This window comes from Sorghum bicolor, chromosome 3 (assembly GCF_000003195.3).
Source record: "Sorghum bicolor cultivar BTx623 chromosome 3, Sorghum_bicolor_NCBIv3, whole genome shotgun sequence".
In the NCBI taxonomy this organism is placed as follows: Eukaryota; Viridiplantae; Streptophyta; class Magnoliopsida; order Poales; family Poaceae; genus Sorghum; species Sorghum bicolor.
The window spans coordinates 7,600,180-7,628,027 of NC_012872.2; the positions used below are offsets into that span (position 1 = coordinate 7,600,180).

Genomic DNA, 27,848 nt, shown 5'->3' on the forward strand with positions numbered 1-27,848 from the left:
CAAAGATCAAAGAAGAGGAGAAATAGCAATATAAGGAGCAATGAGAACTAAATTTTATTATTATCACTTATGCATTTTCATCATCACTATCATTTACTCCATCAGACATGCACATCTTGATTTAATTATATGCTGAGTTCCTTTGGATCCATGGCTCGATTAGACAACATATGTATGAGCTGTTTTCACTCCTATGAGCTCCACTTAAATATTCTATTAGCTATAGGCAAGTGATATCATGGTAAGGATCCACAAATACCACATATAGAGAGACTTGAGAGATTATTGCTGGGAACTCTGAGTTTTATTTTGAAAACTTATGAAAAACTCTGGAACAAAGGTGAAGTATAGACAAGAGGGATAGTGCTTGACTTAACTATTTTGTCTTTCGATTACTTAAGATTTAAGTGCAGGTACTAAAACTTCATAACACTTCACTTTAATCTGGAAGAATTTTTATGTAAAAGTATGTGTGCCTGTCAGGAAAGAAAACATCGAAGCAACTCCTGATCCGTCTGAGTTTAGCTGTTTGCTCAGGGACGAGCAAAGGGCAAGCTTGGGGGGGTTTGTTGACGGTCCTTAAGTACTAAAATTAATAATCAAATAAACATGAAAAAGGATCAATATGAAACAAACATCTAGAATTAGGGTTTTATCTGACAGAATTCCACGAGTTTTGGTGTTTATCTATTTCTGCAGGGGTTTATCAGAAAATATGGAGAGAAGGTCCACATGTCATGTTTACAACGAGATAATTACGTGCCGCGCAATTTTCCTCAATCTAGAAGGATCCAGAAGCCACGGGAACGAACGGAAAGCGATTCGGGCTCGGGGGCTGGGCGCCCGCCCAGGCTAGGAAGCCAAACATGACTCTGCTTCGGGACAACGCTCCACCGACCTAAAGGATCAATCTAAACCATACAATCTATGTCGGTTTGATCCAATGGCTCACGTTCACTTGAGGGGACTATAAAACCAGACCCCCTGGCCCCTGGAGGAGGGGAGGAGAAATCATTATTCAGAGGTAGCCATCAAAGTTAGGGTTTAGATCTCTCTCCCACAGAGAATTAGAATTAGCTACTCCCTAATCCTTCAAGTTTAGAGGTTTGATTAGATAGCAATTAGAGAAGTAGAGCACTACGCTCTGGATTCGGATCTTCGGTAATAAAGATTGGTATTATTCATATCTTTCTCTAATTCTATTATTCTAATTACATTATGTCTCTAATTATTTTGTTCTTAGTTTGCTCTAGTTCTATATTTGATATAGTTCTAATTGATAATGAGTTTATGTATAAGTTTGCAAAGCGCTTAGCTCTTGACGTGAGGGAGTTAGGTGATAGATCACATGTGAGCGTGGTGCTTAGATGTTATTTATCTGCAAATGTATCCTATTGGCCGAGTCGTGTGGTAGTTCGCGATAGTGACAGCTTCGTTGATTCTTATATAGTCCACCCTCCGTTGATAGGACAGGCAGAACCGGTATTGTGGAGTAAGTCATGCGATGTTCTGATTTACTTTATCAATGTTCCTTATACATGAATGAAGAGTCTTTTATGCTATACATGATCTTGTAGATAACTAGAGTAGATTATGACTTAGTAGTTAGTAGATAACTTAGAATCAATTCTCTAGCTAATCCGACATCACCTACATATATGAGTAGTCTATTTTCTAATCGCTGTGTCATCTACCCATGAACTTATACTTTATTATCATTATCTTTATGGTTTACCCCCTGCTAAAGTATGTGACTGTGTGACGAGTTTCTTATTAGTAATCATGTTCTTGCAAGTTTATCTCTAGTCTATGCCTTGATAGATTTTGTCCCTTGATTTAATTCCATCTTCTTGAGATCCCTAGAGCAAAATTATAAATAACGATACCTGGAATACTTATCCTGGGGAAATGCTACAATGAGGTGTTTTATCTGTGCGCTTGCGGATAGAATAGATTATTTTCTAGAGAGCCTTTACATTTATAAATACCTTTGTACACTCTGGCGCCATGCTAGGGATGACAACCTAGTATCTAAGTGGTGTTAGCTAGTGTCAACAGTCAGCCCCGATATCTTGGTCTCTCGGTCGAAGTCTCCACGTCTGTCCTTCAATGCTCCTAGTTTATCGGCATGAACTCGCTTGACCTTCTCCATTGTCATCAACCATCTCAACAGTCAACACTTGCACCCATCACAAGCCAAAAGACATAATGCACAACACCACACTCATGCCATGGTCACTCGTGATCACAACATACATGGGCACATCTCAACTATGTGTTCGCAAAGACCTAACCTAAAGGATAAAGGTTCTAGAGCTAATCTCTAGGCCCATCATTAGTCCAACAACACCTAAGTTGAATGTACCCAATCATTGTTGTTACTTGTTTACACTTTTATATGAACTTATTATGATTTGATCCAACTTGACCATCTTAATATGATTTGTTCATTTTTCTTGTGCATGACGCAGTGAACTTTAGAGTATGCTTTGTTGTACAGAAAATTCAGTCAAGAAGGTTGCTAATTGGGAAGCCGCAAAACAACCACTTCGGACGACAAATTAGGTGAAACACAAGGATTATTTGACGGCCACTGCTCAATGCCATCCAAGCAACTGTGGCAGCATCATTGACGAACTATTCAAGCTAGCTAAACCTTTGAATTAATTTTTTACCAGCATGCCTTCCTGACAGTTAGGTCAAAAATCATTAGGTTCTACGAATATTTTATTGATTACCCAGGAAACATGTGCAAGCATTCCTACCTACCTAATCTTTGCTTACTTCCCAGGGCGCTGTCTCCAAAGCTTAGTGTTTCATTGGCTTTTTGAGGAAACAAAAAAACAGAACTGCAAAAAGCTACATGCTTTGCCAGCAGAAGTCTCCCTGATTGATTGGTTATTCTTTGCTTGAGGTAGACTAGCTCTGGCCGGCCAGATGGATTCAGTCCAAATTAATTGGTATTTTTTTTTGTTTTGCACCATGTGGTTCTGATTCAAGATAGTTCAATGTCGAACATAGGCTCATCATCTGCTTGAGTGAGTAAAAAATATGCTTTTTTGGAAAGAAATACACCAATGATTTAAGAATAATAAATAAATAAATAAATAAATGTGATTCTATAGCATTCATGTACGTTTCAGTTTGGACTGGATCTTATCCCAAAGAATAATATATACACTAAAAAAATCATATGTCGAGGAATATTATTTGGCGTGTACGTGATTTGTTTATTTCAGTGATTGAGCGCAAAAGGAAGGAGGTGGTTCACCTCCTCTCAGCTCCATCTCCAACAGAGATGTGTACATCCAACAATTCGCCCATCTCTCCATGTCACTCCCCCTCTCTCGTCTAATCCCAATAGTGCAAGGGTGACAAATTGTTCAGTCAAACACGCTTCATGTAGCGAAGAATCTAAAGGGTGGGCAGTGCTGTTTCAACAAAGCCTCCTCCTCCTCCTCCTCCTCTTTTCTCTCACACACTTGGAAGGTTTTGCCCCTTTTTGGTGTGTAACTGCGCTAGCACTACACTTGGCCTTCTTCCCCTTGCCTCCACCAAGCACAAGAAGCTAAGGTAGCTACCAAACCACTCTCCTGCAAGTCCTCAAATCTTAGGACTTAGGATCAGCATCAGCTTCCCTCTCATGAGGCATCCCTGCATATGATGGCCACAAGTCATTATAAAAGGGAAGCCACCAATAAGTTCTCTCTGTCTCTGCATGCAGCCAGGCCCCTCCTCTCAACTTGTTCTTCTTCTAACTGATCAGCTGCTTCCTTTTCTTTTCCAATCCTCCCTACGCCTACACACCCACCCACAACTTTAAGGTAGCTGCTAGCTAGTGCTAGTGCATGGCTATATATATGCATCTATAAGTAGAGTAGGTTGCACCCTCCAAGGGGTTCATCATTCATCAGTGTCATCACCTTAGAAGGTGCATGCAAGGAGACAGGCCACAATAATGTCTCAGAGGAAAGGGGCCTCCATGGCTGCTGCAGTGACGAGCAGCAAGCACCATGAGGATCAGGAGATGATGATGGAGCTCAGGAGAGGCCCCTGGACGCTTGAGGAAGACAACCTCCTCATGAACTACATTGCTTGCCACGGCGAGGGCCGCTGGAATCTCCTCGCCCGTTGCTCCGGTGAGTATACATGCATGGAGTCCGATTCCATTTCTCACTCCCAATTAATTAAGCTAGCTAGGGAATTAATCTCCTCGTCTTAATCTTCTGCATGCTTCAATTAGGGTTGAAGAGGACCGGCAAGAGCTGCCGGCTGAGGTGGCTCAACTACCTCAAGCCTGACATCAAGCGCGGCAACCTCACGCCGGAGGAGCAGCTCCTCATCCTCGAGCTCCATTCCAAGTGGGGAAACAGGTGGTCGAGGATCGCGCAGCACCTGCCAGGGCGGACGGACAACGAGATCAAGAACTACTGGCGGACGCGGGTGCAGAAGCAGGCGCGGCAGCTCCGGGTGGACGCCAACAGCGCCGTCTTCCGCGACGCCGTCCGCTGCTACTGGATGCCGCGCCTGCTCGAGAAGATGGCCGCCACGTCGACCGCGCACGACCTCCACGGCGAGCTGCTGCCGCCGGCGCCGCCGCTCCACCCCTCGCACGTCGTCGCCGGCATGGCCTCTTCCTCCTCGCCGATCCACGGCAGCCATGACCATGAGCAGGACCCGACGAGCAACGCGCCGGCGGGCAGCGGCTACTACCACCAGCGGTACCCGGTCGACCCGAGCCCGAGCACGTCGACGACGTCCGGGTCAACCTCGGCCGCCGCGCTCCCGCCGGTGCCCTGCTTCTCCGAACTGAGCTGGGTCGACCAGTACGGCTACGGCCCTTACAGTTACACCACCGACCTCGACGGCGCCGCGGGCGTGTCGTCGTTCGACGACGACTCGGCCGCGCTGGAGAGCCTCGGCCTGGACGGGCTGGACCTCGGGCCGGCCGAGGCCGACAGCGACGTGTTGTACTCGGACACGACGCTGCTGGACTACCTCAACTCCACATGCGCCGGCGGCGGCACCATGATGACGATGATGGGCGGCGGCGTCGGCGGCGGTAGCGTCGTCCACAACAGCTGCGGCGGCGCCATGGGCGGATGCGGCGACGACGTCGCCGAGTACGGGCGCCCGACGTCGTCGTCGTCGTGGCGGACGGACGAGCTCGTGTTCCAGGCGTCGGCGAGGAAGCTCGGTGATCATCAGCATCAATGGGGAGGAGGAATCTAGAAGCAATCGATCGAATCGAGAGAGGTTGCTAGCTAGCTCACTAAAGCCTAGCTAGCTATAGGCTATAGCTAGAAGGATGAAGATGATGATGATGATGATGGGCGCGCACAGCAGGTTGCTTCTTGCGACGTCTCTCTCCCAAAGCGATGATCGAGATGTCACACTAGTTAAATTAGTGGAGCTAGCTAGATGCGTCAGTGGCGATCCAAAATCGACCTTAGCAGGCGAGCGACGTACGTACGTTCCGATCGATCGATCGAGATATCTCTTGCTGTTAATTTGATCGATCGTTCGAGATCGTGGTTTGTGTAGTCGAGATGTTGAGTTTGATGGTGCACGTACGCATGTATGTATGTGCGTACACGTGTTGTTGTGTTGTCACTTTTATTGTTAGTGGCGCGTATAATTCACGTACATGTGTGTGTGTGTGTTTCGTTATTCCTTCTTCCATAGTTTTTTTTTTCACAATTCATTCATGCGTGTTCTGCTTCATCCGTTACTGAAAGATTATGAAAGGTCGTGTTGGGTTATTGGACGATCGATGGATCGATCAGGGAGATCGAGGTATAGTACGTCGTTGTCCCCAAGTGATCGATCGATCGACGGAGAGGGATATATCGGATGTGGTGTTTGTGTGTTGGTGGGGTTGCGTGTACGTGGTGGGTGGTGTGATAACGTCGTCTCTAGCTCAGATTCAGATGGATGGATACGTACGTGAGCGACGATCGGGATGGTCTCGATCGTACGTGCCTCTGCTCGTCGGCCAGGGAAAGTCGGCAATGACACGTCGCTTCAATTCGAGATCGATTCCCTCCGTCGTCGTCGCCGCCGGGCCGTGTGTGGTGCCGATCGAGTTTACAGCTGGTGGCAACTGCTTTTTGGAGGGATCGGATGATCGATCAAGCTCACACTCGGGGTTTGCGTTTCTCCGTGGATTTATACAGTGTAATAATGCCGCATGGCCACGGAGAGAGAGCTCTTGGATTTTGACCACGCACAAGCTAGGGGCGTACGCGCGTACCACCTTTTGTGTTCCCTCAGCTAGGGTTATTTTGTAACCCCTAGCTAAGCCTACTTAGCTTCACACACCAATTTTTTTTCTTAAAGTAGTGATATTCATCACTCCTCATAGACTTCAATCACCCAAAATGATATATATCGACTGGGTAAGACATGAGTTCAAGTCCTTGAATTGACATGATGGGTTCTTATTTTTCTTTAGATTTTTCCAAGATTTAACGATAACTTTCTAAGACGATGTATCTATCGACAGCGAGGCGTTTGTGGTGACGTTAACTTATATATTACGGATGACCTCCCCCTAGAAAATTATTGTATATTCTCTCTTTCCTAAAAAGAATGTAACATTCTAGGTTTAGATAAGTCAAACTTTTCTAAGTCATCAAATTTCTAGAAAAAATTGTCAACATCTATATCTCCAATTAGATTTACTATAAGAAAGACATTCCACACAATCAATTGAATACAATTTATTCGGTATCATAAACGCGATGTAATTTTGTTATAGATCACGGGCAAACTTATTGTTTGATTTCTCGAAAAGTGATAATTGTGTTTTTTTTAACGGAGGGAGTACCTTCAGTTATGGTGCATCATCATCGCCTGCCTTGATGTAACTTTGCAAGCTCACCCTAATATAAAGATGATTCATCATCTTCCCGTCACCACTTTTTTTTGGGATAATCATGTTCAAGTTCTAAGTGGTACGCCTTGGCGCCTAGATCTTGTCTCTAACAGATCAGGGGCACTTGTTAGTACAAGTTTGAAGAGATGTTTTGAACATAAAACTATCGACTCTAACCTGAATTATTTTATTTGTTTAGACAGTGACTCTTGGCTAGTAATACCAAAAATTGTTCATTTCTAATTCTGAAAAGCTTTGCCTTTCGATAGCAGTCGTCGTACCATCCTTGTGAAGAAAATGCCAATCGTTCCATAATGAAGAAAATATGTACAAACACATTATATATCCCATCAAATATGACGGGGGAGCGAATAATTATTTGTGCATTGATTGCTACGATTTAATTTCCTTGTACTTATTTCAATATCGTACTTTTATGGATGGGGAAAGGCAGAAAAGAAAATTCGTACCTATAGTTGATTCCAACTTGAAAAATGACTTGATAAGACCCATGGTGCTTTCAAGCTCACTGTGCTAGTAGACTTCCTCTTAAAGGGTGTGGGACATGTCTTCTGAAAGAGAATGAAAGGAAATAAAAGTGTTGTGATCAGATGAAAAAGGGAGAGCCCTGATTGGAGAGCATGATGAGTTCCGGCCGGCCCTTTAAATTACCCCCTTTATTTTTTTCTCTAAAAACTGTGGGAGAGTGCCTCTACAGTGCATATTGAAGACATATATATATGTGTTATTTAGAGGGAGGAAATTGTGAATATGAATGGAAAAATATATAGAGTAACTAGTAACTTTATCACAACCAAATATATATTATAGAGTATCTATGTGTATTGTGCTAGAAAATAAAAAGTACTTTTTACTAGTTATAGGTATTAAACACAAACTTAGTTCTAATGTTTAGATTTAGCACGTGCAAGAGCATGGATTAACGAAGGGTTAGTATCTTTAATACCAAATTATAATTTCATTAGATTATGCATGAAATATGTTTTGGTAGTTCACTAATTTAAATTTGTAAATGTTAATATGGTTTTTAAAAAATAGAAAGAGGTCTACTTAACCCTCTCAACTACTGGTGGTTGTCTACTTTACCTCATTGCCTATAAAACCAGTTATTCTACCACTTAAGCTATTAAAACCATATAAATAAACCCCTAAGGTGGGTTTGAATTTGAAAGTTTTTCATTGATGTGGCATATATTAAAAAAGTCTATATAACCCCCTCAACTATACATTATAATCCTTGAAACATCTACTAATAATGTTCAAATGATCCCCAAATAGTCTTGCATGGTTGTTTGGAAATTGTATCCCACCACACTGGCCTAAGCATCCATGCTTGCATGCAAGCCCATGGGCTACCTGCCCTTTGCAGGCTTGCGCCACTGCCTAATAAGCACCATCCTACCTCTTGCTCCACCTCATGACACTTCTTGATGGCATTGAACTCATGCAATGTGCATGCGCCATCTGGCCCCTCCCACATCCTTGCCCCTCTCTTTCTCTCCTCCTATGGCTACCTAAAAAACTAAAGGATGACCGGATGAAGGATCAGGCCCGTCGGATGGGGGGGTGCAGGCAGTGCACAGGCCAGGGGCCTATAGCCTTGGGGGCCCATGAGTATACCCATGTATACTACATGTATTCAGTGCTTGCTTCCTATCCCAGGTGAGTCACGATGATGCGAGTATGTGACCCTTCCAATTCCTGAACGCGATCGTGATTTCCTTTGTGGTGATGGCTGCTCGGTGGCCTCGCGGGAATCACGGCCGTGGAGACGTCGATTCATAGTTTGACGGCGGCGGCGCGGCAGGCGTGACCTTGTCGGCGTGCTGCAGCCTTGCGGCGCTGCAGATCAAACACGACATGCACTTAGCAGGTTCAGGTCGGCGCCGAACTTCGTTTCAATTGATCTTCTAGTTTTCTTTTGATCCATGAATCCCTCTCTCCTTGTCTTGTCAATTGCATTGACTCCAATCAGTTATCTGTTTTTAGTTCAATTCATCAGTTTGGCATTCCACGACTCTGACTCTGTGGCTAGCGGTAAGTAATTGTTGTGAATTTACACTTCTAATTTAGTTATCAGTTGTAGGGATCTTATTTTCTAAATTTTAAATTCTAATTCAAATATATGCTGAACTAAGTATCTTATTTTCCCAAGCACTATATTTGAGGTAACCATAATAATTATTTTATCATTCTTTTAGTTTCTTCGATGTAATGACATTTTCTTATGAACTAAATATATCCTGAAATTTTTGTCTTATTAATAGTATTATATATTTCAATCGTCATATTGAAACGCTAGATTGCCGGGCCTTAATGTTTTGCTTGCACAAGGGCCCTAAAAATTATTGAGATGGCGCTGTGGAGGATGTGGGAGAGGTTGGATGACGAGGGTGTTGGTGTGGTGCTTGAGCTCAATGTCGTCAAGGAGTGTCTGGAGGTGGAGTAGGAAACAAGATGTCCCATGCTGTTTATTGGGTAGTGGATAGCCTACAAAGAGTAGGTAAGTGGTGGCAATAAATGGGTTTATGCGCAGCATAGGTAAGCTAGTGTGACGAGATACGGTGTTCCAACGGTCCTACAGAACCATCTAGAGGGTTATTTAAATACCATTAGATATTTTAATGGCTACAATATCATAATTTATAGTTAAGACGGTTATGTTGTCAGCCCTTGATATGTTAGAGGGTTATATTTATTTTTTTAATATGGTATATTAGGAAAACCAGCTTTAAAACCGTCTCATGGGGTTACTTATATGATTTTTAATAGTTTATTTAAGGGGTATAATAATTGATTTTATAGGTGACGGGATACGTAGACAACCATTATTAATTGATAGGGTTAAGTAGATCTTTTCTAAAAAAATAGAGACATTCAATAAAAGAAACTAGTTTTTTTATTAATATAAGTTGGAGAAACTAAAGGGAGCCGGACAAACTATTATCCAACGTCGGGCAAGGCCCCACATATACACATGCACTGGGCAGGATTACCTTAGAATTCGTGGCCAGTGTTGTCTTTCGTGTCCTACGCTGGTATGATATATTTAGGTCTTGTTTGGCACGGCTCCACTCCACCATTGAAGCCGTTTTTTAGCTTCAGCTCTATAAACAGCTCTATCGGTGAAGCTAGAGCCGTTTTGGTAAATTGTTTGACAAAATAACTACACATAGAGTTCCTTAAAATATACTCCCATACGATGCCATGTAGGATAAGATGAAGCCAGGAGTAGACACTATTTTTTATTTCTTCTTACCCTAAAGCTCTATAAAAATATGTTTTTAGGGGCTTCATCGGTGAAGCTGTTTTATTTTACTCGTCTGGCAAAAAAACAGCTCCTAAAGCCTGCCAAACGGGACCTTATGCTCTAGTCCAATGCACTTGCAACTGCAAAACCAAGCACGGAATCGGTGTATCAAAGCCTTTTAGTTCCGTGTGGTCGCTGCGATTGGAGACCATCGATCGACTCACTACGGCACTGGGAAGGCCTTTTAGTTCTCGCTCTAAAATTTTACACTATATTCCATCTAATGTTGGAATATAGAGAGAGAGAGCATTATATATAGATAAAAAATAATTAATTTAACAGATTGAAAATATTTTTCAAAACGAATCTTTTAAGTCTAATTAATTTATAATTAGACACTAATTGCTATAATATATTTTTATTAGTATCCAAGCATCCTATGCAACATTCCTATATGGCATCCCATATATATAACACCTGGAACTAAACAAACCCGAAGTAAAGGAAATGGGCCGGGGATGGATCGATCAAGAGTACACCTGTGCTAATTTCAGAATGAAATCCAACCGGCGACAAGTACAGCAAGAGACGACATAGGTCGCGGGAAAGAGGGGACTGTTCGAGACATCAGGTACAGAAATATTCCGCTCAGACATCATGCAGAATGGACGGAGATCTACAGCTACACGCATGAGCATGATGCAAGCCCGGCCATGCCCCCCTGCTGCCCCTCTTGCTTGTTCATCATGACCGCCACGGACAAACACACATGTCCAAATTTTGCAGGGTACTGCTCATCTACTCCTCCCCATGTACCCCTACCAGCTGATTTACCTATGCTCACGCGCGCATGCATGAATCCCTGCTGCTAGCTATTCCAGATTCTTACAATAATCCAAGTAGGATGCTTTATATATTTGACCAAAGTTCGCCCAAAAGAAAATTAAGGCCTTGTTTAGTTCGCAAAAGTTTTCAAGATTCTATGTCACATCAAATCTTTAGTCGCATGCATGGAGTATTAAATATATATAAAAATAAAAACTAATTACACAGTTTACCTGTAATTTGTGAGATAAATTTTGTGAGCCTAGTTACTCCGTGATTGGACAATGTTTGTTAAATAAAAACGAAAGTGCTACAGTAACCAAAAACCATACTTTTTACGAACTGAACAATGCCTAAACATTCAGGCACTAATATATCCACTAATATATTAATGCTGCTATAGGAGCTCTAGAGGCTAGAGCAGCATGGAGATCGATATATATTGCAGGATGTCTACAACCAACCAGACATTAATATGGCGCTGGAATCAAAAGTAGAAAAGAAAATTAACACATTTTTGACAAATTAGCAGCAGGGTTCAGTGGTTTGTTCCGGTGTGACGTGTGGAGGAGAATTATCTCTGAGTCTTTTCAATATCAAATCCATCTGACTCAGTAGCTATAGAGTCAACATTTCCACCACTTAGTTCATTCCTGCAAGCAAGGGCAAGTAGGAGCTAACCTAGTGCACAGTAGTGCTAAGATATATTATGCTGTCTTGGAGACTTACTAAATATAGAAATTATCAATAAATCGTATGTAACACCCTACCCTTTCGACAACAGTAAGGTTAGCAACTTAGCATTGGCCCATCTGCAATTATTGTGCATTAGTTAATGTTCAAACTGATAATTGTCCTGGTCTATTTTTATATTATTTATTTATCAATTGATTTTTCCTAGCCATTTTTTCTGTTTTTTTTTGCAGGACTCAGTAAACACAGGCAGCCTGTTGAACTGTTCCAATCCAATTAGTTAGGGCCTCTTGAGTTTATTACCATTGACTTGGCTGTCACTGTGCATTTTTCCAATGGGTAGTCCGTGGCAACATGCTGGAAAATGACTTTGTGTATCTCCCCTGCCTGTTTTTTTCTTTTTGATGTTATAATGGAACACCACCAATAAGATTTTTATAGCATGTTATGCAAACGTCACAAATTAAAATAATCCTACCACAACAAGGCTTGTTTTGTTTGGTGTCCTCAGTTGTCATTATCAATCAAGCAAAAAAAAACCATGGTCCGAGGAATTTGGACCACCGTATGTGGTTTAAAATTCTGACACCCCAATTGTTTCTCAACTACATATTTATAGACGTTTGTTAAGTTGAAATCCACCAAATATTTCACTTTATTATGGAAAACATAATACTTCTTTTGTTCTAAATTATATAGCATCGTCCTTTGATATAGTAAAAAAAAACTATGTATATAGAATAGGCAGAACAACTTACAATTTAAAATAGATAAAGTACCAATCATAAAAAGAATGAACTTTTTTAGAAATACAAAAGAATAAATTTCACTATGCTTGAATAATGTGTGTTATTATTTTCAATCACACGCCAGATATAGCGACTAATATTATACGTTTTTGGGCTTGTTTGGATTAGCAAGATCTAGTGACTATAGATGGACTTAAAATTAGGTCAAATTAACTAAAGTTAGCTAGCTAGTTGGTTAATAACGGGTAGAAAACTTAGCTTAAAAATTAGCTCACTTATTATAAAATGATGTTAGCTGAAAAAAAACACAGTGACAACGGCAATGAGGACGAATATCTCCATCATGCACGCATCGCATCAACAGGGAAACCATCCCATCCAATCAGGGCAGGATCATATCCGAAATTGACCGTTCATTGTCATCTTGGTGTGACCCACCAGATGCATTCATTTGAAACGACAGAACTCAACTCTTGGAAAAACAAGAGAGGTGCGCATCGGTGGGGGGCCACCGGTCACACGATGCAGGGCCGCCTCAGCTTTTGGCTTTTGGCCTTGTTTAGTTTCCCAAAAATTTTACAAAATTTTTTAGATTCCCCGTCACATCGAATCTTTAGACGTATGCATGAAGTATTAAATATAGATGAAAATAAAAACTAATTGCACAGTTAAGTCGGAATTGAAGAGATGAATCTTTTGAGCCTAGTTAGTCTATAATTGGACAATATTTGTCAAATACAAACAAAAGTGTTACTATTCATATTTTGCAAATTTTTTTGAAACTAAACAAGGCCTTTGCTAACGACTTGGGTATGTACTCTCGTTCACAAAACTATAGGCCTTCACAAAAATCAAAAAGTTTTCAAAATTTTCCGTCACATCAAATCTTTCGGTACATGCATGAATCATTAAATATAGACAAAAATAAAAACTAATTGTACAGTTTACCTATAAATCGCGAGACGAATCTTTTGATCCTAGTTATTCTATAATTGGACAATATTTGCCAGAAACAAACGAAAATGATACAGTAGCGAAATCCAAAAAAATTTCGCATCTAAACAAGGCCACAATTCTTAATTCTAAAGAAGTCAAATAACTTATTTAAAAGTTAACTAAAGTTATATAAAAATATTATCATTTATTCTATCCGTGCCAAAACAAACATCCTTCTATTTTTTAAAAAAAATATCAAAATTACTTAGAAATTACATATTTATCCGTACCAAAAACTATTTCAGCATGTAATTATTACACTTTTTAAAGACTTACTAGAACTAAAGATGGACAATACCTAGAATTACATTTGTTTTAGGAAAAATTTCAAATGCTAGAAGTACACTTATTTGGGACAGAGAAAATTTGATATAAAATAAATGCTAAATTAATTATAAAATATATTTTTATAGTAAACCTAGTTGAAAACATAAATCTTAATATTGTTCACTGTAAACTTGATCAAAATTAAGTTATTTTGACTTGTACAAATCTCATAGTTGTATCCTTCTATGTGGATTGAGGGAATACTAGCTTGTGTGCAACTCATAAAATTTATCTAAAAATCAAGGGCTCTTAAAATAGGTGCAACAATAAGGTTGGTAGTTGTTGGGAAAATGCGTACTGCACTCCCCAGCGACATGATAGATTGGGAACCTTCTCACTCGGTGCCGTGAGAGGCTAGACAACAATGAACAGTGGGCTCAACAGTAGGTGAAAACAATGAATGCTTTCCCCCTTAATGACGGTATCACGCCCCTTATATAGGGCTCGGAAACCGACCTAAGACAATTACAGAAATGCCCCGTGACGGTGGAGGAATATCCCAGCATATTCTCATATTACAGTCTACTGACCCTAAGTCATTCGTGTAATTTCACACTGCGAACCCTGCGTGTCCCCTGTCTAGGGCTTCAGCTGGTCGGAGGTCCGAATCCTCCACTCGGCTGCCGATCCTTCGACGCTCCTTTGTCGGAGGTTCCTCAGTCTAGCCGCGCCGGAGGTTCCTCGGCTCGGCCACTCTGGAGGTTCCTCAGCCCGCTCGGCCACCGATCCTCCGACGCTTCTTCGTCGGAGGTTCCTCAGCCTGGACGCGTCAGAGGTTCCTGAGCCTGGACGCGTCGGAGGTTCCTGAGCCTGGACGCGTCGGAGGTTCCTCCCCTCCACCGCGTCCCTCGCCATCCTCGGACCTGGGAGGGTCGGAGGTTCCTCCTTTCTCTGCTTGCGGTCCTCCGTGGGTGTCTCAGTCCCTGCATACACTTAGCACGAAAAGACGAGTCATCACCGTTAGTCTTTCTCAGGATCCTCCGCACGTATTCACACGAAGGTTCCTTGGGTGAAGGATATCCTTCAACGCTATCAGAGAGAAGAATGCGTCCAGCCCCAACAGTAGTGAATTGTATTTTCATTTACTGCTTCCTTCTAATATAAAGATATGTACAATCGTGCGTATTCGAGAAAAAAAAAATATTTTTGCAGATTTTTTTTTCTAAGAACATCAACGAAGTGTAGACAAGAACCAAAGGCGTAGGTAATTTTTCGATGGGCGCAATACCCACTTTTGCTCCAACATAAAAAAAAATAATAGCATAGAAGCTAGGTCTACTCCATAGGTGTAAAGTGTGCTTGTTGTTGCTACCGTACCAACTCAATCGGAGTCTTTCAGATAAGCGTGTAAACATTTAAGTAGCCTTTACATTCTTCAAGATAAGAGTCAATGCAAGAAAAAACTGTAAGTCATCCCTGTCATGTCTTAGTCAAATTGTGTCATTCTAGAGTATGTTCATTGAACCTGTGGAACGTAACGAAGCAAGAATTGCCCTACTTGTGTTAGCACAGCGGTTACACACGAGAACAAGCTAGCTATAGCTACTTACACTAGGCATATGATGTTAGCTTCCATCCATGAATTTCTGCACGTTTTTGCCTGGCCCCCGGCCCTCAAAGTGAATCTTGACTGCTTGCCTAACTTTGAACGTGCATAATCGTATATAATAGGTCAAGCACCAGTTTTTAGTTACCTCTCTTCAACGTCTAGTCGTCTACATATGTAACTTACTCGTAGGAGCAAGCTAACTATGGCGAACAAATAACCTTCTCTATTCATCGTCTCCTCGTAATCTCCGATTTAAGGTTTTTTTTTTTGAGGGAAACCGATTTAAGGTTTCGCTACACATGGGTCATAACTCATGATGTTAAGGCCCATGGTCATTCTTTTTTAAAAAAAAAATCAGAAATGTACTCTCACATAGCATCCAACTTAGCCACCACTCCAAAACTTATTATATTTATGACCTGTTTTTTTGGTGGTGGGGGGGGGGGGAGGAGGAGGGGCTGAAAAACTGTTTTTTTGGTTGTTGGTATTTTTTATTTTCTATAGATTTTTTAAATAAATTTTGAACTTCTCAGGACATTAAAAACACATCTCTCTACTAGCTTTCAGTTTTAGTTCATTTTTTTAGAAGCCAGACTTTTAATTTTCTGAAGACCAACTTAAAAGCTAGTTGTTTGTTTCAGCTTTTAGTTTCTTACTAGTAAAAGCTAAGAAATGCTGAAACAAACAGTGCCTTGGTTAAAGAGTGGTAAGCAATTTTTTCCATGGCATTTTGAAATCATCATAATCCTTATGATATATAATTAAGTGGCACACAATCATGCCTCACCCTAGGGATAATTTGGAAGCAAGGGGGAGACACACTCAGGGATGGAAAACCCTCTATGAAGAACTAAATAATTATTTAAATTATTTCCCCACGGATTTTTTACCCTGGAAAAACCAACGGATCCCAAGGGTATCTAAGTTTTCAAATTAGCCCTTTTTGACTTCGATACTTCCTTATGTTTGGCGCAAATAATTGACAGTCTAAGAGAGCGAGAAAGAATCAAATGCTTAGTTTTTTTACATTTTTCATATGAGAAGGTGTAAGGAACTCTAAGTGGCTGGGACGAGGAGTATGTTAGGCCACTAAAACTTAACCTAGACTTCTACTTGATTTCACACTAGATAAAAAACTAGATCGAACTAGTAACTTGTGCACTTAGCTACTTACCAAACCCACAAAGATATATGCTGACCTAAGCTATAGAGTCGAACTTATGACCTAGCCTAAAACTAATCTAGTACTGGTAAATCTACATAAACAAATAAAGCACATATGAAAACTTAAATTTGGTAAGTAGTTCAAGTAAGTGCAGACTCCTGTGATGATGCAATGTATCCTTTAAGCCTTGTTTAGTTCGCAAAAGTTTTCGTTTTTGGCCACTGTAGCACTTTCGTTTTTATTTGACAAAAATTGTTCAATCATGGAGTAACTAGGCTCAAAAGATTCATCTCACAAATTACAGTAAAACTGTGCAATTAGTTTTTATTTTCATCTATATTTAATGCTCCATGCATGCGACCAAAAATTCGATGTGATGAGGAATGTTGAAAATTTTTACGAACTAAACAATTAGTTGTCGGTTAACAAAATGCAACCTCTACTCTGCGTTGAAACTCCATAGAGGTACGCTCTCTGACACCAAATCTTTCTCGGTCAGGTATCCTGCAACAAAGGCTCCCGCCGATGAGGGCCAATTCCATAAGCCACTGGGGCTCCCCACCATTGGTCCACTACCCCATTCTCCTAGACACCTTTTAGTTCATCCACTATGGAGTTTTTCCACCAATAAAGGGGTTGTCCCCTGCAAACCAAGTCATTGTTGCTTCACAAGTTATTGCGTCATCGATGTTGCCATAGTGGAGTGTTCCAATACTTGCGCTAGCTTCCTATAATTAACCTCATGGTAACACACCTAAATGACCCGTGTTATGCGGGTATATATATATATATAGCTTCTCCAATGAAATATAGTTGCCGGCAAAGGATGACAAAATTTGCACTTATGAAAGAGTTTGGTTCGTATGTTTGCCATCATGCATGGACCGTCAAGTGAATACTAGTCATTGCCCTACCGCAAACGTCTTTCGTCTAGTGATGTCCCAAACCGTGTGTACACATCTCTATTCGTTACTAGACGAAAACCAATAGGCCAACGTTTTGTTTCTCTATGTTAGCGGATCCTCCGGCGAAAAATAATATTCCTAGGAACCCTTCATCTTTGTCATTGTCGTTGGACGACGATTGGATTGACCGATGGTTCGGTGAGTTCATTTTCGTTGTTGTTGAACCGTCCGGCAATCATTTGTTATTGTTGTTCTTTTTTTTAATTTCATTTTCGAGACTTCAAACCTCTTCCTTCCTTGCATCAGTAGCGGAGCTTCAGCGTCGGCCACCACCAAACCTTGAGAATGCCATATGTTGTACTAGGGCATTTCAGTTCCATTAGCCTAGAGCCTTTTTAGTTCCAACAAATTTTTAAAATTCTCCGTCACATCAAATCTTTGGGCACATGCATAGAGCATTAAATATAGATAAAAAATAATTAATTGTACAATTTGTCTGTAATTTATGAGACGAATCTTTTGAGCCTAGTTAATCTATGGTTACAATAATTGCTAAATACAACGAAAGAGTGTTACAGTAGCCAAACCCAAAAATTTTCGCGAACTAAACAAGACCCTAGATATCGTGGACTGTAGCTCATTGTTCCGTTTGCTAGTTATGCCGCCATATCTTTTTTTTTTATTTGTTCTCCGCCACTGTAAATAACACATCTTGCCACACATGTTGTTCTTTTGGATCATGTATGTCGTTTAGTAACCAAAAACGATCGAGTAAATACATGGCATAACAACCATGTTCACTAAAGAAGGATATAGCTTTTGCCAAACCTTGAATTATTTCGACACTACTACGTGCTCTGCTCTAATGTCGTAGTACACTCTATCTGAGACTGAGGCAGAAGTATGTTGGTGATACACTCTATCTCAGAAGGTATATATATGTTTTACACACATGCTGTAAAACAATATATATGCTGGTTCAACTCACCCGAGCTTTCCCATCAATAGGCACGAAAGCAAAAGGAACAAAGGTACAGAAAAAAAAAAACACACCACAGCATTAGTCCAGTCCAGCACTCCAGCCTGACATGACCATACAGGGAGATCAAAATTCCAAGCTTTCTTCTGTGATGTGCTAGGTAACTAATAATTAATTACATTAATTACACAAAATCGGTAGACTATGCTCATACTTTTTACTCTTGGCCGCCGGCCTTCAGCACCAACCGCACACCTGTTCTAGTCTCAGCGTTACTTCAGGAGGAGAGTGAAGCTAGTGCAGTGGAACGACAGGGAAGAAAAAGGAATGCGAAAGCTAGCTAGATTAGCTTACTCTAGCCCCTGGTCCGTTGCTTGAGCCCGTGAAACTCTCTGACTCTCTGAAGTCTTGACCACGGGTCTGAGTCTGACGGCCGGAATTCCCCACGTTTGCATTAACAATGATCGCGCATGGAGATGCAGATCGATGATCGATGCTAGCTTTTGGAACGGAGATGATGATGTCTCTCGTAATAAAGCATGGGATCGATTAGCCGCGACGGCAGGGCACTTGGACGCCGTAAACTAACCACACATTGATGGTATTGTTTGTTTGAGTTTATTTATCAAATCTGTTAGTTATTCAATAGTATTTTTCTCTCACACAAAACAATATTTTTAAAACAGTCTGACGAAGACAGTGGTTCCTAGTTTCGTCTGTCTCCGCGCGCCGCTGTCCTTTTGACGACGAGAGACGACGAGACCGGGCATGCATGCATGAGGGAGCACGCGGGCAACTCGCGGTTCTTTTTTTTTTTTCCTTGCTCTTGTGTGTACCTGCAAGACCGCATGCAAACGGGATTACGCAACGGTGACACAACACAACAACCGGGGCGGGCAGTGGTGCAGTAGTAGTGCAGTGCAGGTGTGCAAGAGCAAGACGACGAGATGGTCACTGGGGCTAAGATTTGACGACACGAGCTGTGACAAAAGAGACCTTCTCATGTGGGTCCAGGACGGCACGACGAGACGACTATTGCTGATAGCCCCATGCCAAAATGCGCACTGTTGGACGGCCATGATAATTGATATGGAAAGGTGGCGTTTTCGTTAACCAGACAGAAGATTGGGCCGTCACAGCGAAGATAGTAGCAAAAAATAATAATAATAACAATTAACAAACGAAGACGGACTCTCCGATCGATGTCCAATCCTAATGCCCAAGAAAGGATATCGTCGCTTCTTGGAAACAAAAAGCCCACTGGGCCGCTGCGCGCACCACCTCAGAACCAAGTGGCCTTGCCGTCGGAAGTAGCAAGGGGAAAACGGCACTAGGACAATGCAAATTGACGTGCACTAACATAACAGCCATGACTGAGCAGTAGTTGCCGGATAAAGAGGGAGAATAAATAGAAATCGGCATGCACTACTAGGTCAGCAGTGGGTAAAACAAAACATCCAAAAGCCATCGGCAAGGTTTTTGTAAGAGTAGCGAGTTAAAAACCTCGTTACACATATATCAGCTATATATGTAAAAGGAGATGAGTTGTGTCCTGCGCGCTCAACTCTATATTGGAAGTTTCGGTGCGGTCGGAGGTTACGGTGTACATCGAAAGTTTCGACCCACAACTTTGTCATAGTGACCGATATATCTTGGATTTTATTCAAGGGTATGCCATCTAAAAAAACTTATATGGTAAAACCATTTAGCAATTTGGTAATAATTGTAAAAAAATTGACTGAATAACAATTATATAATTCACAATATAATTCGATATACATGTATTAAATAACATGATAAGTCTTTAATTCGAAGATTTAAGTAACATCCATAAGTTGTAATATAAAATAGTTCAAAGACTATAATGTCAGTCCAAAATAAAGATATAAAAAAGAGGAAGAGACCTATACAATACTATTTATCCGACTATTTTAGGCAACATTTCCTAAGGATATTGATGTCTCAGATTATATCATTTTCATCTAACTCAAAGAAAATATCTCGCTCAATTAATATTACTAGACAGTCATCCAAAATATTATCACGCATCTTATTTCTTCATTCACTTCAAGAAAAAAAAGTTGCTCAACGGATGTTTGCCATTAAAGTAGACAGGGCATCACCGCGTGGAGCCCTCGCCGGCCTCCAGTCGTGCGGCGGCTGCAGGCTGCAAAGACTTCATCGCGTGGGCCGTGGGCCTGGAAAGGCTGTAGAGCAGCCGCACGCTACAAGTCCACTAGCGGCAGCGCCGTTCTCCGTTCAATCTTTTTCATGTATTTTTTTTTACAAATTTTTTTAGATAAAGGATATAAAAGCCGGCTTCATCTATCCAAAGATAGAATCAGACTAATTATTGCAACATCTAGCAAAGGGGCAAAGTTTGCTGTAACCACGTATAGCCCCACACACACGGCTACTGGGACAAAAAGTTATTTTTCTAAACAAAACCAACATGTCTTTGCGAGAGCCATCCGTTGGAACCGAAAAAATCTAAAGTTGACGTCTCCAGATGCTCTTAACTGCAGAAACTAGTTGATCCTTAAGATTATCATGCCGTTGCAGACTTGTCCATTGACGTAGCCAGTGAGTCCCTCAGAAAAGTACCTGCAAAAGAGATTTTGGTTTGTGTTTATCAAAAACTATTTCATTCCTTGTTAGCCAAACTGCCCATAATAAAGCAGATGCTGCTGTTAATAACAATGTATTATACTTTTTGTTGCCCACCTTGGACCAATTTTCAAACAGATCATCTATACTTGTAGGTGGTAAAATTCTAAAAAGTAAATGAATCGAGCGCCACAAAAACTTGGCATAAAAAGCACTCAAAGAATAGATGTTGATTGACTCTGGTAAGTGACAGAAACAACATAACTTGTCTCCATGCCAATTCCTACGAGCTAGGTTGTCTTTCGTAAGAGTGACACCCCTCTTCAAGTAACACAAAAAGATTTTTATTTTCATTGGTAGTTTTATTTGCCAAATATTTTGTGACAATTTGACCCCATTGTTAATTAAAGCAGCATACATAGATCTTACTGTGAACGTTTAGAAGCCTTTAAACCCCAAATGAAAGTATCCCGTTCCTCAACTAAGTTAACTTGTTGCAAAGAAGCGACAATACGCTGCCAATTGGCTAGGTTTGTACCCACTAAATTCCTTTGAAAAGTGACATTTAGTATGGGAGAACTCTGACGCAATAGAGTCTTGCTTCCTTCTTACAATATTAAACAAAGAAGTAAGAAGGGAGTTGAGGTCGTGCGCCAGCTTGGTTAGCACGGTCGTGCGGCGGCTGTGGCTGTAGTAGGCCTGCAGGCTGCAAAGACTTCATCGCGTGGGCCGTGGGCCTGGGAAGGCTGTAGAGCAGCCGCACGCTACAAGTCCACTAGCGGCAGCGCCGTTATCCGTTCAATCTTTTTCATGTATTTTTTTTTTACAAATATACACACATATAGAGAGAGAGGTTGTCTTTCTCGGTCCTTCACACTAAAGGTTTAACTTGAGATAACTCTAAAAAATAATTTATTTAGGAAGTGTTACATTACTGTTTTGTATGCTTGAAACTAACTTTTCTATTATCTTAATTAGGCTCGTAAATCAACATCCAACTGCGTGCAAAATTGAGTTGTTATTGTTAATCGAACTGGCTAGCTTTGGTTGTGTTTGCATAATAAGTTAGTTTCAACTTTCAAGTACCATCTCTGTACAAAAAAAATCTAGTGTAGTGTCATGTTTTAGTATCTTAAGTTTGACCAATTATATAAATAAAAAATCACTACTGCAATAATATTTATGGCGACGGGCAAAAATAATTAATCGAGTCGGTTTTCGCAACCGCCTCGTATCAAAGGTCACGATAAATAACCTATTTTTCGAGATGGTTTTCTGCCCGTCTCGGTTAATCAAATTAAAAAACAAAAAAAAGAAAACCCATTCCCAGCCGTAAACGGGTCTGGATCTGGGCCGCTGCCGCCGGAGGAGCAACCGCACCATGTGCCCCCATGGATCCGCCCTGCTCCTGCACGGCGTAGTCATGGTCGTTGGTGGTCGGAGAAGCTTGCCGCCGCTCCGTGAGGACTTGATCTGGTTGGGATTTCGCCCAATCCTCTGCTCTGCCACGCCGCACCCGCACCGCCACTCCATGTCCGTGTTGCCGCTCCGCCGCGGCACGCCCACGCCGCCACTTCACCATGCCACACCTGCTCCGTCGCGGCACGCTCGCGCCACTGCGCCGGGCACGCTCTGCCATGGCACGCCCGCGCCACCGCTCCACTTGGGAAGGGGGGAGGGGAGGGGGAGTGGAGGAGGAGGGCGCCGGATGGGAAGGGGATCCCGGGAGGGGAGGGGAGGGGAGGAGGAGAGCGCTCAGGTGTCAGGATTTTTGGGCGAGAGAGAGGAGCGTGGTAGAGGACTGCGGGTGCGGCTCGGGAGTGAGGAACTGAAGCTGAAACCCTAGGTCTGGTATATATATGTGAGCTTACGGTTGAGTCTTTTTTTCTGGCGGGCTGGGCCTAATTTACCGAGGCGGTTGGAGTTATAATGGCCGCCTCGGTTAATTATTTACTGAGACGGTTATGTTAGGATGCCCGCCTCGGTTAATATATATTAACCGTGGCGGGCAATTTAAGGTTGTCCGTCTCGGTTAATCAATTTTGTGAGGCGGTTTTTTTATAACCACCTCGATTAATAAAAAAATGACCGCCTCCGTTAATGCTAAGCATTACCCGAGACGGTTGAAATTCGTGCCCACCTCGGTGAGTGTTTTCAAAAGGTCACGGTAAATCTTTTTTTAGTAGTGAATATCTTATAATGATATCAAATAAATATCATTAAATTAATTACGAATTGTGTTATCATAATAAATAATTTGTAGTAAAAATATGAATATCATTTGCTATAAGTCTGATCACACATAAATTATTTTAATCTATAATTACATTTTTTTTAGGACAGATAGGTACTCTCAACTCTTTCATTCAAATAAAAAATAATGATATTGTATTTTTTAAAGAGAGTGGGCTGGGCAGAAGGTTCCATCGAGTGCCACGGCCATTACTCACACGCCACCTCGTTATGTGCACCATTCCTAAACTATTCCTAGAGCTCGATCTCATAAACTATTCCTTTGGAAATTGGAAATAAGAAACAATAATCTACGCTTGCAGTACGTACTAGTGTTTGCTATTCTAGCATTCGTCTTGCCAATTGCCATAGGCATTTGAAGCTACTATACAGCGAGCGAGGCGCCTGGTGTCTGGCGGCTGTGCGCCTGTGCCGTGGTTGACGCGAGGAGCAATGGAGGGCGGCGGTGGGAAGTTAGCATACAGCTACGGCGGCGTGGAGCCCCGCAAGTTCGGGCTCGGCCTTGTCGCCGGCCTCCTCCTCGTATCCTGCGCCTACTTCTCCACCGTCAAGCTCGACGCCGTCCACCTCGTCATGAGCAAGCAACCGTTTCAACCACAAGCATGTAAGAATCCATTCAGAGTTTCAGACCGAGTTTTCTCACTATCTGCTGAACTCATCCGAGAGTTTGACGACCCGGCTTGCTCTTCATTTCCAACGATTTAGATTCAGGCCTGCAAGATCAAGGTTCATGGTCGTCGTCGAAGGAGGGGAGCAAGGCAGAGGTGCTCGAGAAAGACGATGGCGACGGCAGCAACGGCATTTCCTCTTTCGGGCAAGGTGAGTCAGGCAAGCATCCATTTGGAGGTTTCATTATGCCATTCCATGGGGACCGAGGAGCTGACCTCGTGTTTTGGTACTTTCGCTGGTTTGCAACTTTTGCACGCAAGTTCCTGTAAGCTCGCTCGAGGAAAACCAGAAAGATGAGACGTTTGCGAGGAATAATGGTGGTGTTGTTGTCTCTGCGGCCTCACCAGATCCAGCAGCGGATGGTGGCAAGGATGAGGTTCCTGAGAAGGATGATGACCCAAGTGCCGCTGCTGCTCTTCCTCCCTTGTCAACAGATTCCTCAGACAGCACGCAAGAATCATCAGGTCAGGAAGCGGCCAGCTTGAACTAACCCAAAGCGAGCTTTCCAGGGTAAGTTTGTTATTTTAATCAAAGACCTTACTTTGTTCTTACTTTCCTGGCCAGGTGTTCTTGAAGATCAGGAATTACAGGTGCAGAATGCCGTTGCAGCAGCTGCTAATCCACCCAAGGAAAGCAATAGTATCCGCAGCAACGACAACGGCAGCTCCTCTGAAATTCCGTCTGATCCAGCTGAAATCCCTGTTCCTGCTCCCTCTCCAGAAATTGAGCCCCCTTCTTCTGCTAACGAGATTTCTGCTGATTCTTCGGAGCTTAAGGCGGCCCCTCCATTTCAGATGACTCCATCTATTCCTGAGGTCAAGCAAACAGGTAAATGATTCTTCTTATTAAAAGGTTCCATTTTTTCCTCTGGCAGATAATTTAGTAACCATTTTGTATTTTTTATTAACCATTTTGCATTTGGAGCCATCTTGGATTCTAGCTAGCCTGGCCAAATTTTAGCCTCCCTAAAAGAATCGCCACCATTTCCCACACAAGAAGTTTCGTTTTGCGTTTTACCTGGACCAGCCGGCAAAATCCATGTAAGACCATAACTGAACAAAGCATTTATTTAATCTAATGGTTGCAAGACTTGGAGGCGCCAGTGCGTGAGTGGAAGCCACTGTGCGACCTGACGTCGAACTATCGCATCGACTGGTGCGAGCTCGAGGGCGACGTCCGCGTGGTCGGCTCCAACGGCAGCGTCACCCTGGTGGCGCCCCCTGGTGCCGATGCCGACAACCACACCTTCCACGAGGAGTCATGGAGCATCAAGCCGTACCCGCGCAAGGTGGACCCGAACGCCATGCACAGCGTCCGCGCGCTGACGGTGCGGTCGGTCGTCGCCATGGCCACCGCCACCGACGCGGCGCCGCCGCCGGCGTGCATGGACTGGCACGACGTGCCGGCGCTGGTGTTCTCGGTGCGCGGGTACACGGGCAACTACTTCCACGCGTACACCGACGTGATCCTGCCGCTGTTCCTGACGGCGCGGCAGTACTCCGGCGAGGTTCTGCTGCTGGTGACGGGCTTCCAGGCGTGGTGGGTGGGCAAGTACCTGCCGGTGTTCAGGAGCCTCTCCAAGTACGCGGCGGTGGACCTGGACAGCGACCCGCGCGTGCACTGCTTCCGCCGCGTCCAGGTCGGGCTCACCAGCCACCACGACTTCAGCATCGACCCGCGCCGCGCGCCCAACGGCTACTCCATGCTCGACTTCGCCCAGTTCATGCGCGCCACCTACGCGCTCCCGCGCGACGTCGCCCTCTCCCCCTCCCCCTCGCCGGAGCGTCGACGGCGGCGCCCACGGCTCCTGGTGATCGCGCGCGCGCGGACGCGGCGGTTCCTGAACACGGAGGAGATCGTGCGGGGCGCGCGGAAGGTGGGGTTCGAGGTGGTGGTGTCGGAGGGGACGCACGAGGTGGCGCCATTCGCGGAGCTGGTGAACACGTGCGACGCGGTGGTGGGCGTGCACGGCGCCGGGCTGACCAACATGGTGTTCCTGCCCCGGGGCGGGGTGGTGGTGCAGGTGCTGCCGCTGGGGCCGCTGGAGTTCGTGGCCAGCTACTTCCGGGGCCCCGCCGGGGACATGGGGCTCACCTACCTCGAGTACCGGATCTCGCCGGAGGAGAGCACGCTGGTGGACCAGTACCCGCGCGACCACCCCGTGCTCACGGACCCCATGAGCTTGAGCAGCAAGGCCAAGGACTGGGTGTCCTTCATGGGGGTCTACCTCTTCAAGCAGGACGTCCGCCTCGACATGAAGCGCTTCCGGCCCGTACTCAAGAAGGCACTCGCGCGGCTTAGGGCCAAACCCAAGAATAACAACAACTAATCACCTCGTCGTCTCGTTGTAGTTTTGGTACCTCTGATCCTGCTGTAAATCTTTGGACAGAGAGCTTTTTTTTTTACTTGTACTATAGTTTTATATCGGCCTCTTTTATATTATTACTATAAAAAATTCTTCTCCGTCATTGAGCCGATTGAGGTAGCCGCACATTTTTACCGTCTCTGGCACGTTGTCATGTGATTATGTATATGATACGACGTACCCCAGTATAATTAAGAAGCGCAGCTAGGTCAACTTCCTACATGCTGCGTATTCTATCGCGTGGCAAGGTAGGCGTTGTTGTTTAGCTGAAAAACTAGGCTGTTCACTGTACAATTACTGTGCAGGAAACTTCTAGTGGCCGCCATCGATCTGCATTGCCACTACAAAGGAACATGGGATAGCGGCACAGCGCTAGTTCTGGAGATTTGTCGGCACGTTGACCGTGATTAGGGTCTAGGGATGCACGGCCTCGATAGCTAGTTGGTTTGAAGGAACCAGTCGATCTATTGACTCAGAAGTATCTCGATCGTGCGCCCAAATGTTGAGCTCTCAGGCTCTCTGGAGTAGATTAGGGCCTGTTTAGATTGGGAACGAAAATTTTTTAGTGTCACATCGGATGTGTCGGAAGCATGTCGGGAGGGGTTTTTAGAAACTAATAAAAAACAAATTACATAGCTCGTCAGGAAACTGCAAGACAAATTTATTAAGCATAATTAATCTGTCATTAGCATATGTGGGTTACTGTAGCACTTAAGGCTAATCATGGAGTAACTAGGCTTAAAAGATTCGTCTCGCGATTCTCAACTAAACTGTGTAATTAGTTTATTTTTTTATCTACATTTAATATTCCATGCATGTGTCCAAAGATTCGATGGGATGGATGAAAAATTTTTGGGTGGATAACTAAACAGGGCCTTATTCGAGGAATCATCGCATGGACAAGCATATGTAAGTTGGATTCTCTCGATCTACCCGCTTTTGTAATATGTTATATGTGTACTCCATTCGATCTAAAATATACTCCCGTCCCTAAATAGATCACCTCTTACAGTTATCTTAAGTTAAACTTTTATAAAAGTTCAACTAAATCTATAGAAAAAAAATTGCTATGATTTAAAACATCAATTTAGTATCATAACATGCTCGTTTGGTGTTGTAAATATTCATGTTTTTTCTATAAATTCAGTTAAAATAAAAGGTTGAGTTAAGGCAAATCTAGAAATGGTTTTATTTATGGGGATGAAGGTAGTAGATCATTATAATTTTGGTCTATGTATTCTGATAAGTTCATAGGAAAAAACACCATCTATAGTTTTGTTAATTCATAAAAATGGTTTGTTAAGTCCATCATAAAAATATGTTTGTTTTGTGTGAACTGATCATAGATCAGTTGATGAGGTTCCTTGTGGTGGAACCTACCCATCTGAGTTTAAGTCTTTGACTTGGCACGAGTGTTCATATTTTCCTGCATTTATTTCAGAATTTATGGATGCTATGATTTTAGGGGTACACAACGTTCTCGTCGACAGCGAGGCGTCTGTGGTGACTTCGTGAATCTCGTGATCTGCCAGCTTAGTCCTTCGGATGTGTTCATAGGGGTAGAGTTCACGTATGTGTGTGTTATAGGGATGAGTGTGCGTGCATTGTGAATGTCTAT

General features: G+C 43.0%; 2 protein-coding genes across 3 annotated transcripts; both read left to right on the plus strand.

Moving 5' to 3' along the window:
- LOC8073365 (transcription factor MYB2) lies at positions 3,228-5,670 on the plus strand. Its single transcript, XM_002455216.2, has 2 exons — positions 3,228-4,139; positions 4,244-5,670. Exons 1-2 carry the CDS (start codon positions 3,959-3,961, stop codon positions 5,230-5,232), a joined length of 1,170 nt encoding a protein of 389 aa, XP_002455261.1. The 5' UTR covers positions 3,228-3,958; the 3' UTR covers positions 5,233-5,670.
- On the plus strand, positions 23,431-26,358 carry LOC8073366. Of its 2 annotated transcripts, none has more exons than XM_021455920.1 (5): positions 23,431-23,800; positions 23,902-24,015; positions 24,213-24,329; positions 24,430-24,693; positions 24,954-26,358. In XM_021455920.1, the coding sequence occupies exons 1-5, from the start codon at positions 23,629-23,631 to the stop codon at positions 26,192-26,194; spliced, it is 1,908 nt and encodes a 635-aa protein (XP_021311595.1). In that variant the 5' UTR covers positions 23,431-23,628; the 3' UTR covers positions 26,195-26,358. The 2 variants fall into 2 exon arrangements, with proteins under 2 accessions (XP_021311595.1, XP_002455262.1); XM_002455217.2 differs by having other exon boundaries at positions 23,434-23,800; positions 24,126-24,329.

Bases quoted from the DNA above. Each gene is read 5' to 3' on its own strand.
- LOC8073365 (XM_002455216.2), top strand. From the start codon at position 3,959: ATGTCTCAGAGGAAAGGGGCCTCCATGGCTGCTGCAGTGACGAGCAGC. The intron at 4,140-4,243 runs GTGAGTATACAT...TGCTTCAATTAG, and splicing joins TCTCCTCGCCCGTTGCTCCG to GGTTGAAGAGGACCGGCAAG.
- LOC8073366 (XM_002455217.2), top strand. From the start codon at position 23,629: ATGGAGGGCGGCGGTGGGAAGTTAGCATACAGCTACGGCGGCGTGGAG. The intron at 24,016-24,125 runs GTGAGTCAGGCA...TTTGCACGCAAG, and splicing joins CATTTCCTCTTTCGGGCAAG to TTCCTGTAAGCTCGCTCGAG. The intron at 24,694-24,953 runs GTAAATGATTCT...AATGGTTGCAAG, and splicing joins TCCTGAGGTCAAGCAAACAG to ACTTGGAGGCGCCAGTGCGT.